Source organism: Oryctolagus cuniculus, chromosome 2 (genome assembly GCF_051225735.1).
Source record: "Oryctolagus cuniculus isolate XC-2025 breed Fujian yellow rabbit chromosome 2, ASM5122573v1, whole genome shotgun sequence".
In the NCBI taxonomy this organism is placed as follows: domain Eukaryota; kingdom Metazoa; phylum Chordata; class Mammalia; order Lagomorpha; family Leporidae; genus Oryctolagus; species Oryctolagus cuniculus.
The window spans coordinates 59,584,226-59,600,476 of record NC_142868.1 but is presented as its reverse complement, the minus strand read 5'-3'; the positions used below and the strand labels follow the sequence as shown (position 1 = coordinate 59,600,476).

Below are 16,251 nucleotides of genomic sequence, written 5' to 3'. Positions count from 1 at the left end.
ATAAATAAATCTTTAAAAAATGAAATAAGCAGGAAGTTAATGACCCATCCTGGATGACCCAGATAGTTCTGAAATCATTAGGGACTGAAAACTCCAAAAGGTGGCCCTGAAACAAGCAGAAGGTGTAAGTACTTGCACCGGTGACTAGAGGCAGACGCTTAGCATACCTCATGGCAGCAGACATGAGACAATGTTGAAGAGTTTTTGTGTCACTTCAGTCTTCTATATGAGGCTTTGCATCAACTCAAGAAAAATTTCAACCCAAAGTGCATGCTTTCTCTGAAAATATATCACTGTGTTTGTGTTTACAATAACTGGATTAAAGACTGAAACTTGTTTTCAATAGTCCTTCTGGACTACTTGAAAGTTGGTTCATTCATCCAATTTAGTATTCAGTAGCTGTATGACATTCAAGAATATCTAAATATTGGTCTGGAAATATGTCATATCATAGCATGCATCTTGTGGTGATGAGATCAGTAATTAAGAGAACAACAGTCTAATTAATTACCCTATAGTTATTAAACAACAAATAAACTGGCTATAAATTCTGAGTGGGCTACCTGCTTTAGTAGTATTATATTGTAGGCTTCTACTAAGCATCTTGTCCACAAGATGAACACAGTAGCTGCTAGACAAGGAGAAAAATGAAATAAATGACAGTAATTTACAATTTATTCCTTGTAAAGTAGCTGGGTGCAGAAGGGCTGCTGGGTGAATTTATTTCATCACTTGACATTTATTCTGCTAGTTGATCTTGATTGATTGTGGAGTCCCAGTCCTGGTGTTCTTATATTCAACACATACACACGCTGCAGCCTCTCCATGTTATGCTGTGCACTGTGATTAATCATATGATCCTATTACTAATGACTTACGAAGAAATCACTTAAATTTAAGGTTACATTAATGTTTTTTTAAAATCCCTAATTCATTGGTTAAATTGTATGAGATTTTCTATAAAGCACTCAGGAAATAAAAATATGCCAAGATATTTCATCTGGGTACAACAAATGCCACAATAGTTTAAGACAATCACTTCTTCCCACTTGAGCCGCAGAACAAAAAAGCTATTCAAAAGTGATTTTATCTGATGGGTAAGACAGCCTCTCAACTCAAAGCACCCTTTACTAACTCCTTTATGAACTGTCATCATGAGGCACTAATTAGGATTTAAGTGAAAAGGTGGTATATTTCTCCAGTCACTTACAAATTAAACATCCACAGTTTAATTCAAATTGTTTCAGGGACAGAAGTTAAACTAGTTGTCATAAATTATTCTGAACAAAATATTCTGAAAAATCAGCCAAGAATAAATCATCAGGAAATTATGAAAAATGCATGTATTGAGCAAAAACTGTATCAGAATTGTTATGAAATCAGTTGTAACGATTCACAGAAGGTGGTCTAGGAGTGTACACTAAGTGGTCCTTTATCCCATTGCCCATAACAATTCTCCATTCAGTGGAGGCCACCTACTGAGAGGAAAAGCTGGCCATGAGAATTCTACCTGAGACTATTTTATATTCCACCCAAAGTGACCCTTCCCTGTTTCTCATTATCAAGTAAAAATATATATATTCTTCACTTCATTTACAAATGCTAGGTATGTGACATCTGCTTTTCAATTAATTTTATTTGAGACGGAAAGGAGGAGAGAGGGAGAGAGAGATCCCACACACAGATTGATCCCCAAATGCTCTCGATAGTCTGGTCTGGAACAGGCCAAAGGCCAACACTGGGAGCTGGTAACTCTACCTGGGTTTCCCACATGGGTGGCAGGGACCGAACCACTTGAGCTATCACCTGTTGCATCCCAAGGTTTACACCAGCAGGTAGCTGGAACTGGCATTGGAGCTGGGAGTAGAACCCAAGTGCTGCAGTGTAGGATGTGGGCTGGGATGTGGGCATCTCATGCAGCATCTTAACTCTATGCCAAACATTTGCTGCATGCCTGCTTTTTAAAGGAAAAAACAACAACAACAAAAAGCAGCTTAGGAAAAAAAAATGTGTGGAGAAATGTCTTTCTTTGGTGGAAGCATGAAATGAGGTTGTGACAGGAAGTACAGGGAAGGATGAAACTAAGCTGAGGGAGGCAGCTCAACAGAATATTTCAGGAGTTTCCAATACTTCCTAAGGAAAAGGATAAATTTCTACATGTCTGGTGACAGCAATTGGGACCCTTCTTCTAGACATATGGTTAATAGCCCCACAAAACATATCTGATTTGGTAGTATTTATTAGATGTAATTATAACTTTTTTTTTTTTTTTTTACATTTCAGATGCAAAAGTAGTATGGATGCTTGTGGAGTTTTTAGTTGAAATAAAGAACACCATCCCACAATGTAGTATGAGATGGAACCATGTTCTTTAACAGAAATGTCACAAAAGGTATTTCACAGTACTCTCTTTAAAATAGAGGATACCTAATAAATATTTATGAGAAAATTTCTCTTTTAAAGGAAATATCTTTCATTTGAAGAAAATATAAAAATTTCTAACAGTGGTTATTGATAACTGATATGATTATGGGTAATTTAAATATTTTCCTTTATACTTTCTAGTATCTTTCAAATACTCTACACTTATACATATTATTATGGAAAGAAAAAAGGAAACATTTTATAGATGGAGAAAAATCTGTTTTTCATTTCCTTCCCCTCTCTAATATTGTAAGTTATGGAAAGGGAATGGAAGCAAATCACTATACCAGTTTTTCAGCAATTGATTTATGTTACCGAAATCAATTCAACTTCTTTAGCAATGGATGGTTTTCTACCCTCTTAAAACTTAATGCAAATACCTAAAGACCAAGGTTAGAAGCATCATACCTGTTAGAAAATCCAGGCTTGCAACTTTGGAGGTCTAATGATGAGTAGTGGGTTGTTTTCAATTTTTTATGTGCAGGACTGAATAATTTAGATTGAGAGAAGACTGTAGGTGCTATCTTTACTTTGTTAGAGGGTTGAGCTACATAGTTTGTTCTCTCCTTAGAGGGGTACTGTGCCTCACTAAGAGAAATGTTAGTAGAAGGCAAGTTTTGAAATTCCCCATCTAGTATCTGGTTTGGGCTTTTTGTTCTTTCCAAAGTACTGGATTTATTGCTAAGATCAGTCAAGACAAGGGTTGTAGTTCCAAATGCAGTTTTCCTGTTGATCTTCAGTTCTGTATGTGGCTTTCCAAAGCTATTACAAGGGTACTTCACTAAACTGTTAAAGGCAACAGAGTTTTCTTCATTCTTGAACAGTGAATCTGAAAGGAAAAATAAGTTATTCTACAATATTTCTATAAATATATTGACTATTTGAGATACCTTTTATTGGATTAAAAGTTAATTCAATTTATTGCAGTAAAACTAATACATAGAATTAATAATACAACATTAGCTTTGGCAAGTCGTCATTAATCATGCTCTGGTTAGGAAATGAAGTCTTATTTAAAATGCAAAATATTAGCAACTTATAGGGCCTTATGATGGCTTTAACAAAGATTTATATTTGCTTTTTCTTATGTTTAAGCCTTTAAGTTTGTCCTATCAGTTTTGTTAATAGCAGGTCTTTCCTACAGTGTAAGACTTATTTAAAATAAGATAATTTACAAAGATAATATTTATTAAATTCATGGTTTCAGTAAAGTATCCTGGGATTCTGGAATCTATATTATAATCTATTATAAACTGTAGATAAGATTGATGTCTTTCATATTCAGAAAAAAATCGCAAGAAAATAGTTCATTAAGACATGTAAAGGCATTTCAGAATGCTGCAATAAATGTGGAAACTGAAGACTGGTTTTCCAAGGGCTCTTTCTCTGAATGATCTTGAAGAAGGAGAGCTAGAAATAGGAGTTGCAGTCCTTTCTGCTATTAGCAAAGCTGTGTAAGGGGTGATGCCCGCCTTTCTGGCCCAGGGAACAAAACACAAATTGACAGTTAACACAATGTAGGGGTCTATAAGTCAAGAATGAACTTTCTCATCTCTAATTGACGAAAGAAATAACACTTTGAGAACACAATAGACACAGCATCAATGAGATGGTTCTTAATCACAGGTTTGCTCTGAGGTTTTACATTCTCTGAACACATGAAATTGTAAGCTATAAAGAGTTATTTTGAAGGATTTCAATGAAATCAGTACAATTGTCTGAGTAAAGATTTTAATAACAAGGGGTAGGAAGGATAAAGAAGAGAAAAAAATCAGCAGTTTTCTATTCCACCTGCAAAGATATTCTTACAGAAATCCTCCCTTTCAATTTATGAAACACTTGGACTGAATAACAAACTCAAAAGTTGCTGAAATCTGCATAAAACAAAGCTTTATTGAATAATTCATTAGAAACAGTAGAGAACAGATGTGATCATCTCAGTTTTTTGAGATACAAAGGCACACACTGTTTTAGCACAAGCATGTTTTGCCTCCCTGTTGAAAAAATATCCAACAAAACATTAGCATGGTTTACAGGCAAAAGCAGGCAATTCCTATAAACCTTTAAGAGAGACAACATTTTACTGAGTTACAGAATAGAGAATGGAGCAAGATATATTCCTGACTTTATATAATTAAATTTATTTGCAATGTAACAAACTGTAAATCAAAATTCAAACTTACCAACAGGCCTTGAGGTCAAGCAAGCATCACATGCTTTAGAAGAGGGCTTATTTATCAGTGTGCAGGCGACACAGACCCATTGCTCTTCAGATTTCTGAGCCACAGAGTCCATAAGATGATCCTCTCTGCTAGATTTCCAACCAACGACAGTATTTCTAGTTGGCAGCTTGCTAAAAAATAATTTTAAAAATTAATCAGGGCCAGCACTGTGGCGTACTGGGTAAACCCTGTAGTGCTGGCATCCCATCTGGGCTCTGGATCGAGTCTCAGCTGGTCCACTTCCCATCCAGCTCTCTGCTATGGCCTGAGAAAGCAGTGTAAGATGGTCCAAGTCCTTGGGCCCCTGTACCTGTGGGGGAGACCCGGAGGAAACTCCTAGCACCTGGCTTTGGATCAGCCCAGCTCTGCTGTGTGGCCATTTGGGGAGTGAACAAGCGGATGGAAGACCTCTCTCTCTCTTTCTCTCCGTAACTCTTTCAAATAAATAAATCCTAAAAAATTAATCATTGTTTTATTGCCTTGTTCTTACACATTAAGTATTTATTTATTTGAAAGAGAGAGAGAGAGAAAGAGAGTGAGAGTGAGAGAGAGAGAGAGAGAGAGAGAGATCTCCCATTTGCAGGTTTATTTTTCAGATGCCCCAAATAGCTGGGGCGACCCAGGTTGAAACCAGCAGCCAAGAACTCAATCTGGGTTTCCCATGTGGGTGGCAAGAGACCCAGCTACCTGAGCCATCATATGCCTCTCATTGTGTGCATTTTCAGGGAGCTAGAATCAAAAGTGGAGGTGAGACTTGATTCTAGATATTCTGACATGAGATGCAGACATCCTAAGTGGTGTCTCAACCAATATGCCATTGCTCATACTTTGAGTATTTTAGAAAATACTACAGAACCATTAGTACTCCACTGATATCTGTATATCATTATTGCTTAGAGGTTACAACTGTGCCTTAGAGTGAAACATTTTAACTTGGGCCCTGCTGATTGCAGTTAAAGTCATAAATAACATAAATTTTTATTTGTAGTCAGCACTGTGTGTATGTGTATTCAAACAAGCCAAAAATATCTGACATAACCACTAGGAAGTATTTGCTAAATAACTTTTAAGTAAGTGGTCCTCTTCAAAGTGAAACTGAAATATGTTTACTCAATGAAATCAGGAAAAAAAAAAAACTGTGTTTAGAGCATTGAAAGTAGACGGAGAAAAGGTTTACATGATTTCATGTACCTTAAAAAGAAAACTCTAGAAGGTCTAAAATTTCCCTGAAGTATTTGCTATAAATACAGATATCACAGCAACTAAATTGGTCTATAATAATGAAAAAAGGTATCTATCATGTGTTATTTCTTTTCATATAAGACTATTTTATGTCTAATATCTAATCATCATTAGATAAATAATTATTAGATTAATAAGCAAACAATACAACCAACCCTGATTTTTGGCTACAAATGTAAATCATGGTTCTTTTTCTTAACTGATCATTGAATTTTACACAAAACACCTCTGCATTCTGACACAGTCCTTCTGCCTAATGCATGGCTACAGGTCTGCAGAGCATATCTTGTGGTCAAGCAACCATGGCAGTGTCCTGGATTCTTTACTTGATTCCAAACATTAATACTGAAAAACATTTGTCCAGTAAAAGCTAAGTGTCTTATACTTCAGAAAGTCATTTCCTTGACTTTTTTAATTTATTTTTTTGAAAGGTAGTGAGAGAGCGAGAGGGAGGAAGAGAGAAAGATATATCTTCCATTTGCTGGTTCACTCCCCAAATGGCTGCAATGACCAGGGCTGGGCCAGGCAGAAGCCAGGAGCTAGGAGCTTCTTCCTGATCTCTTACATGGGTTCAGGGGCCCAACTACTTGGGCCATCTTCTACTGCTTTCCCAGGAGCATTAGCAGGGAGCTGGATCAGAAGCAGAGCTGCCAGGACTTGAACCAGTGCCCATATGAGATGCCAGCAATGCAAGAGGAGATTTAGCCTTCAATGCCACAGTGCTGGACCCTTCTTTGACTTTCAAAGGTAGCCTTGTCTTCTGCAACATTTTGCTCCTTCCATACAGTTATTTACAGTTATTAAAATTCAGTCTTGTCTAGTAAAATAATAAATAGCCATATTCACTGAAAGGAATTCTGAAAATAAGATACATCTTAATATAGTTCTTTTATCTTTATGTACCTTGACTTTTAATGCCATTCAGTATTTCTTGTTCCTGTGGAACACTAGACTATGAATTTGCTAATCTGACTTAATCCCTGCCATCTACTAACTTACTCTGAAAGGCAACATGATGTAATATTTTCATAATTACACACAAGATAAATGACCTTCAGATTTTCAGTGTGCTGCAACTTTTCACTATTTTCATCTTCTTCTGTCCTAAAGATTGCAATAATCATAAGATGTTTATTGTTACATATGGATGCTTTGGAAGTTTTCTTTCTGCTCTATTTCTTAATTACCCAGTAATAAAATTCTTTCTAATCTCCACTTAGATGCATAACAGGAATCTCAAATGTAACATGTATCAGGATGAATAATAACCTCTCAAAGACATCAGGTCACAATACCAGGGATCTATAAACATTACTTTATAATGAAAGAGAGTCTTTGCAGACAAATTTAAGTACCTTGACCTCGGGAGATTATCCAGGAGTTCCTTGAATCCAATTATAAGCATCTTTCTGTGAGAGACAGGGAGAGTTGTGATACTCACAGAAGAGAAGGCAGTGTGACTACAGAGGCAGATATTGGAGTGATGTGACCACAAACAAGGAATGAGGGCAGCCACAGAAGCTGGAGGAGGCGGGCGATGGATACTTTGCAAGAACCTTCAGAGGGAGCACAGCCCTGCCCATGCTTTAGTTTTGGCTCACTGAAACTCATGCTGAACTTCTGGCATCCAGAACTTGAGTGAATAAATTTCTGTTGCTTTAAGCTGTTAAGTTTGTGGTCATTTCTCACAGCAGCTACAGGAAATTATTGCAAATAAAATTCATGATCCTCCAATCTGTAAGGCTACTAGTTTGTCTCAGTAAATGGTATCAGCATGCACTCCACGGATCAGGCCAAAACCTGGAAGTCATCTTTAACACTTTTCCCCCTTCACTTTTAACATTTACTCCACTAGAAAATCCTAGAGAGATTCTTGCAGGGGCAAATTTATCATGAAGCTAATGACACTTAACACTTGATGTGTTCCCTATGGGGAGAAAGAATAATGGAAGCAATAACTCTAGCCACGTGCTGGAGGCTGAGAGTACTGCCATTGTAGCAGTCCTAAGGTTCTAGGCAAGGCCTATGTGCAGCCAGCACCACCTTAAATCTGCTCAATACCCATAGGAGCAGGTAGATTCTGTCTTTAACCTCAAGTAGGAGGAAGGGAACAAGAGATGCTTCTCCATTTCTTCCTCATGGGTCATTAGGACCCTGGCTGCAAGGTCACAAAAACTAAGCACCATCCCACCCCTAATCACAAAAAGCCTGGTAGAGGTACAGAAAGTAAAGCAAATGAAGATCAAGAGACTAGGGTTCTCAGAGATCTTCAGACCAGTAGCATCAGCATCATGTGGGAACTTGTGAGATATGCAGATTTTCAGGGCCCTTCCCAGAACTACTGAGTCAGAAACTGGGGGTGGGCTCAGCAATCTGTATATTAACAAGCCCTTCAGGAGATGCTGGTGCACACAGGCCTGAAAAGTTTGAAAACCACAGCTCTAAGGGCTTCTTTACAGTCAAGAAGAAATGTTTAAGCATAATATAACAGGGGAGTTAGAGATGTATCATTATGGACAGCCAATTGTGAAGCTAAATGACAATTTTCTAATCAGTAATAAAAACAGAATATTGTTGGTGGCTATTAACAAGGTAATCAAGGAGCATGAAGCCAAAACATGGAAAAATTATGCAGGTAACTACACAGCTGTTCTAGGCATGAACTTTTTTTCCGATATTGTGGTATGTTAAAATTATAATTTGTTGTAACTTCTCATTCTAATTAATCACATTAGGACTGAACTTTTTCTTGATAATGTAAATTCTTTTTCATAAACAAGACTGCCTCATCACCTGCACTATTTTTCAGGTCATAACTGTATCCTGACTTGTTGGAAAGTACCTAAATTCAATGCTTTCTTTTTTTAACCATTCCCACATTGTTTCGCATCACCATTATCTACCTTCTGCATTATTGCTGAGAATTGCTTTTCCACACAGCAGCCCAAAATATCCTCAAAAACACTGGTCAGTCCGGGTTACTCTTCTATTCAAAAACCTTCCAGAAGTTCTCAGCTCTCTAAAGTCAGTTCTCCCCATGTCAGCCAGAGTGGTATTTTAAAATGTAAACCAGTTATTGCATGCCTGCTCAAAACCTCCAACCAGTGCTCATTTCGGCAGCACATATACAAAACTTCCAACCAGAGGCTTCCCATTACACTTAGGATAAAATGGAAACTTCTCACAGTCAAGCAGGCTTTGCATGTTCTCTGGTCCCTGCCATAATGGATCTCTCTTTTTCTCATCCTTCTTCCTTGGTCAACAACACTTGCCTTCTTTCTCTTCCCTGAACAAGTCAGAGACTTCATAATTTCTGGGATATCTTTGAAAACTTCTCTTCCACCTCCAGACCTTAACAAGTCACCAGATCTTTTCAACAGTCTCCTCCACAGGGGCTTTATCTGCCCACTCTATCTAAAATGAACGTTCCCTGTCACTATCTATCCCCTGCTGTGGTTGAAGCAACTGCTTTTCTGTGTCCAAATAAAGCAGATTATTCTTTTTAAAAAGTACCAACATAAGTGTGAATAAGACCAAAAAAAGCTTATACAAAATAAAGTAGCATTTAAATAAAATTTGGATAAATAGAACTTCCAAGTGGCTGCCCAATATCTGTTCCAAATTAATTAATTGTCATTTCATTCAGTCTACTCTGCATCCTTATTCTTGGAGCACCAACATTTCTGGAAACCCTCCAGAATCTATGTCTTCTACTGAAACCAGGATGATTTTATTATAATGAGGTTTGTCATAAGAAGCTTAAACAGAAGCTGTGATCTGTCTTTATTCTTTCTACTTATTCTCTGTAGAGAGTGCAGGCAAGGTCACTTTCATGGGTCCAGTCCCAGAGCCTTTAGTCCCTATAGTTTCCCCACTGGTTCTATTAATGATCCCAATATGCATTTTGATCACATGACCCATACCTCCCCATTTCAGATTTTGATAAGTTGAACTGGTTTTCTTTTGTTGCAGTCCAAAAAAATTCCTTTTAAACTACGTTTTAAGCATGGTAACTATGCAATCAAACTCTCTTCCCAAACAAGCTTATCATGTTAATACTAGTCCATCACAGGTTTTCCTTTGCCCTTTAATTGCTCCATCCTCTAAAGAATCTGTGCCAGGTTGGACCTGCCTTAAGAATTGCTTTGCAAACAGCAAATTTTCATTAACTTGTGACCAATAGTCAGCACATTTCCAAACTAGATGCTTTTTAAGAGAACGAGTCTTTTTAAATGAACAAAATAAATGCCCTTGGCGCAGTTCTCCAAACGGACTAGCAGTTTCCCCTGCACACTTCTGTTTTCTCTTCCAGAAAATCCTTCTCCCACCTCTTGACCTTGATGAACTCCCATTTTCTTTCACACTAAGCTCCACTGTCACTTCTCTGAGAAAGATTTCCTTATCTTTCCTTGGTAGGGTTGAGTCTTCCCTCAACTATTTTCCACTGCTGTTAGTATAATCATACCAACATTTCAGAACCTCCATCAAATGTTTTAATTATCTATTTATTCATTTATCCCCTACATTGGACCTAGAGCACTTTGGGGGATAGAATATTCTATTCTATCTTTGAATTCCCAATACTCAGCACACAGAAAACACTAATAAAGTAAATAAATCAAATATAAATACATAAATTATGTTAGCTAGAGTATAATATGAAATATAAAAATATTTAAAATATGGATAACCAATGAAAACTGGAAAATTTTGGGAAGTCTTCATGAAGGAATTGAATGAGTTTTGAGGAACTGAAGAACCATAAAGATTTAGACCATTGCTCCTGGGTTTTTCAACATAATTTGAATTAACTTTAAATTAAGAGGGGAAAAATTTAATCGACATAAAAAATGGTCAAACACTCATCCAGAAAATGAGTGGGAAATATTTAGTCATAAAAAAATTAAGATAAGGGCAAATAGTCCTGCTTTTCAAGCTTTTAAAATTATATATACATTTATTTTGCAGTGTGTAGTTGGTTTTTCAAAAGTTTTAAGTTAAATGCCAATATATAAAACACAATTAGGTTAGAAAGGAGGAGGGATTACAAAGCTCACAACATTTTCAGTGTAGTTTGGCTTTCCCTAGCTCATAGATAACCCTAAGTCTCTTTTGGGGAACATTTAAACCTTTAAAACCTAGTTTAAAAAAACCTTTGGATTTGGCAATTATCCTATTATATGATAAACAACATTTATTTAATGATTTGTAAGAATAAAAAAATTGTATCTCAAAAGCTACCAATCCACAGAAAACAGCATCTGAATCATCTATTCAGTAAACATATACTGACGATCTTCTATCTGCCAGGTAGTATGTTAAACACATTTGGTCAAATAAATGTACACTGATGTATGAATACTATGAAAAATAGTTCTTGTTCATGAAAAGGAAGAAAACCATAAACGTGTACCATAAATACAATTAATTATGTAAACATATTTCAGATCTCCATAACAGTAAAATGAGGCAAAGAAGCTGAGGGGAAAGGGCTACAGAGCGATTTAGAGAAAGTAGCTGAGAACAGGACAAGGAGTAATGCAAACAATGAAACAAAGGGACAAGAAGAAGGAAAAGCAGCTCCAGATGTATGTCTGAACACATACACTGGGGTCCACATGGCACAGCACCTCCATCCCAGTGCTTTCAGCTCTACACAGATACTAAAGCCGCCTCCCTCTTCCTGGACTTCCCCACAGCCCAGTCATGCCCTGCTTCTCTTCCCATTTCTCAGTCCTATCACTTTGTTTCCTTTGCTTACTTGTCCTCCTACTCTGTAGTGATGGGTATCCCCTGAAGCTTAAACCTTGGTTCATTTCTTTATTCTTTTTCAGTGAACTGAGAAAGTGATTCAACTCTCAGTACTGTGCTGATGACCCTCCCGCTATTATCTCTCACCCTGTTCTGTGCCCAAGACATCTCTTCTGAATATTCTACTGTTAGTTCATGTAACCAGTACTGATATATCTTTACCATTCTATACCAACTTTCCCAAGCCCATAAAGTGAACATTTCTAATGTTTGGCTTTGTGCTTCTTGCATTAACCTTCATATAAAAAACTGATTTAAGGTACTATTTTCAGTGTTGACCTCAGATCTGGTAACCGTTGCTTGCTGGTAACTCAGCATGAGGCTCTTCATAAATGTCTTCAGTCTTTTCACTTTCCTTCCTAACTATGCTAAAAATCAAAGTCCTTAGTATACTTATTTAGAAAAGACATTAACCACTCCCAGAACTAACTAATGATCACTACTATTTGACTCTATCCTACCTCTAAAATTTTTTTCTGGAGCAGGTGATTGGCACAGTGGGTTAAAACTGCTGTTTGGGACACCTGCATCTCTTATCTGAGTCTGGTTTGAGTCTCAGCTACTCTGCTTCTGATCCAGGTCCCTGCTAACATTCCTGGGAAGCAGCAGGTGGTAGCTCAAGGGCTTGAAATCCTGCCACCCACCACAGGCCCAGTGGAGTCCGTGGTTCCTGCCTTTGGTCTAACCCAACCCTAGCTGTTGCAACCATTTGGGGATTGAAACAGCAATATGGAAGATCTCTCTCTCTCTCTCTCTTTGACTCTGTCACTCTGCCTTTCAAATAAATCAATCTTTAAATAAATAATAATAATAAAAAGAACTAGCTTTCACTATTCAACCACTTAGAGGCTTTGTGAGGTTTGCCCAGTATTCTTATCATTTCTCCAATATGACTTGCTTATTAATGGCTCAAGGTGTGTGGTCATTCTCCTATTGAATTAATATGCTTGCATTTTTACTTAACCAAAAATCTAATTTTTAAAGCAAATTTCAAATTACACCTTCTTTATAGGGCATTCCAAAACTCCCTGTATAGTATACTAGAATTTTTGTAGTATTTAATATAGTCCATATTTGTTCTGGTAATTTTAGTTTATAGTCTCATATAGGAAGCTACTTTGAAAAGTTCTTAAAAAATGGAATTCAAAGTATGAATTTATTTTGGTGCTAAAGCAATTCTGAAATTCATGCATTTTTTTCATAAAATGTACTTTTTCATGTATTTTTTTGGCATCAACATAAACTCATACATTTAATTCCATCTTTTTACAAACTCTATTTAGTTAGATAATGGAGGCAAACAGTATCACTTTAAATTAGATCTCTTACCATATGTCAATAAGTTGAGGATTTTCTTTTTGACAATGAGGACAGAAATATGTCATTCTATTATTCTCCCCTAAGCGACACACAGTTATTTTGCAGTGACACTGACCACAATTATGACGCTTGTAAACCTTATAGTGTTTTGAGATGGCCAATCCTGTCTTGAGACACTGAAAAAAAAGACAAATTAACAATGTTATCTGTAAAGCAATGTTGTAAGAAGACAAAGATATATTCTTAAAAGTTATCTCTGAAAATAATCTGTTAAGAATTTATATGTTTATACATATGTCTGTATAATTTTGTCTTTCATCAGACATAAAGGTATGACAATATTCAGTAATGTGTGTTGCATTAGATTTGTATGAAATAATTAAGTCATTATTTTATCTTATTAGTATTCAAAATTGTTCTTTGCATAGCTTTGTCCCCTTATCTAAATGAGATATAAAAGTTCATATTTTAAATGTCTTTTATGCTTTTAAAATTCTTTTTTTAATTAAATATAATTATGTGGCTATAACAAAAAGACTGCATTAGCTTTAAAGCTAAGCTGCTCATTCAGTTACAATAGGCAGAAAACTTGCTTCTAGGATACAAAATTTAACAAGATCTTCTTTGTTGATCTGAAAAAGGACTTTTCTTTTTTTAACCTTAGACATTCATTAGAAATAAAAATAAAAATTCAAATGTCATCCTAGCAGAGAAATGTTCCATTTTAATATAAGTTCTATTTCAAAAGATATTTTGATATTGTCTGTCATTGCCTTATTTATTCCCCTCACATACATCAAAGTTCTTACAGAGGAAATATTTTTGGGTTGACAGCAGTGTGAGCATTTTAAAGCAACAGAGATACAGTTTACTTTGTATGAGCTGAAAATTACACAAACAATTAACATTAATTTAAGGAAATATTGACATACTCAATTTTATCTAAGTAAAAATTTGGCAGTTTTCCATAGTAATCTTCTCTGGAAGAATAAGTGAGTATATATAATTTAAAAGTAGCCATAGTTACTCAAGGCAGACAGACATACAAAGCACAAAGTTTATTAATACTTCAGGCCAATTAATGAATAATGCTACAGTACCTGCTTTTTTGAACACATAAAAAAAAAAACCCAAGAATATAGAATATAGAAAATGAATCATGGAAGCAAAACAGATATTTGATAATTTGCTTAAAAAATAAGTGTGGTTATTGAACTTTATATATGCAATATATACACTTTTAAAATTTACATGCTAGCAAGAACTTATTGCAGTGTTAAAATAGCTTTTGTGGTAGATAAAGAACTATTACTATCCCATTTTGTAGATGAAGAAATTCAAATGACATTATCTAAATCATCCATACCACATAGACAGTATAATGGCAAGGCCTGATAGGGTTAAGGTCTATTTGTTCCCAAGTAATAGGTCTACCTCTCTAAACTTGCTACATTTTATGTATCCAAAACCAGAACAAGAGTCTAAGTAAAACACTAATAAAGTTCTTCCCAAATTGTATAAAGATAAACAAATACAAAAATAATTTAATATAATTACAGCTTGACAAGTTTGGACTTGACCTATGACCAAGAATTTCAAGATGTTAATTACATCCATAAATGTCATACTCCCTTATCGTACCTCTGTACTCATACCACTAGATGGCTACATACAACTTTAACATTTTTGGTACAATTGAAATGGAAACCATTAACATTTTGCATAGTTGAAAAATTGTGTTTTTACCTTGTAAAACAGAATGCTGAAATCGCGTACCATTTTCACAAGGTGATGGGTCTGTTTATCTGTTAACTGACAAACCTTGAAATGGAAAAACATTATTATAACAATGATTTGTTCATTATTGTAAAAAAAAAAAAAAACCTCTTGCCAGTTCTGTTAAGAAGAACTGTAAATAGAGTTAAAATATATTCATGTTTTCTAGAATTCTATTCCTCATGTATCTACTTGGGGTCAACAGTTTATTTTTGACATAAAATATTTGACAGAAATATTCCTACTTATGAATTTTAACTCTAAATTGAAATATGTATTGACTCATATATTAGACAGCTTTAAAGTTCCAGTATTGTCTATGAGCCATCTTGAAAAGTCTTGCTAGATTAAATAAATAAATAAATAAATAAGAAGGAAAATATAGGCACAGGAGTAGATGACTATCAATGTCATCACGCTTTAACAAGGTAAATTCATTTGTGTACACTAATGGCAGAACACTTGCCTGGGATGTGTGTTGGCCAGAGGGCATAGAGAAAGGATAGTTAATGTATATGGGGCAGGGGCAGCAGAATAAGAGGAATTACTTCTAATGCTCTTTAGAACAGTTGGACAGCTATAGTTAATAATAATTGTCTGAAAATTCCAAAATAGCTAGGAGCTAGGAAATATTTTTAATATTCCCCACACAAAGAAGCAAAACATGCTTGAGATAATGGATATGCTATTTCATCATTGTACATCATATACAAGTATTGTACATCACACTGTACCCCACAAATATGTAAAATTATATTTTAAATAAAAATAAAAAATTAAGAAAACCAAAATACTTATTAACAGATGGAAGAACTCGGAGCTTACTAAGAAATATTTTTTGTAACAAAGCCTAACATAAATCTTAATGTTACCCTTGCAAAAATTATCACTTGGCATATGTGCTTTCAATGGTAATTACAGAAGAACTTCTGCCTAATGCCTCATCTTTACTGGATGTGTTTGAATATGTGTGTGTGCATACACATAAAGATCCACATATACAGTAAGAAGGTATTTCACCAGTGAGTTTAAAAACCAAAACCACCTAAGTCATTCTAAAAGTACCATATTTTTTCTTCAGTTGCTTAAAGTTTAAAACTTCTGTACTTCTAAAACATGTTTCCTTTTTTATTAATAAGTGAACATATTTCATGCAAGTGTAGGCAGACTACTCTTGCCTTCCTTCCTCTCCCCTCTTTCTTTCATCAGTTTTTGCAAAGACATAATTTTAATTGGCTCTATATTCACAGATTTAAATCACCACTAACGATAATCTTCAACAAGTAAAAAGCAGGAAAATGCCAGTTCCACAGGGGTATAAACAAGGGCTAAAAATGACAATTATATCACAAAGTGTCTTTCATTCCTACACATTTTTGGTATGTTTTATTAAAAGCCACCTATCAGGGCCGGTGCTGTGGCTCACTAGGCTAATCCTCCGCCTTGCAGTGCCAGC

General features: G+C 35.6%; 1 protein-coding gene across 1 annotated transcript in view; it reads right to left on the bottom strand.

Annotated features, from left to right (window-relative positions):
- Positions 1–16,251, bottom strand: part of NEIL3 (nei like DNA glycosylase 3) — a 61,002-nt gene that overhangs the window by 5,912 nt on the left and 38,839 nt on the right. The window contains 4 exon segments of the mRNA XM_008250076.5: positions 2,833–3,253; positions 4,608–4,777; positions 13,029–13,195; positions 14,766–14,840. Coding sequence (XP_008248298.3) covers positions 2,833–3,253; positions 4,608–4,777; positions 13,029–13,195; positions 14,766–14,840 — 833 coding nt within the window.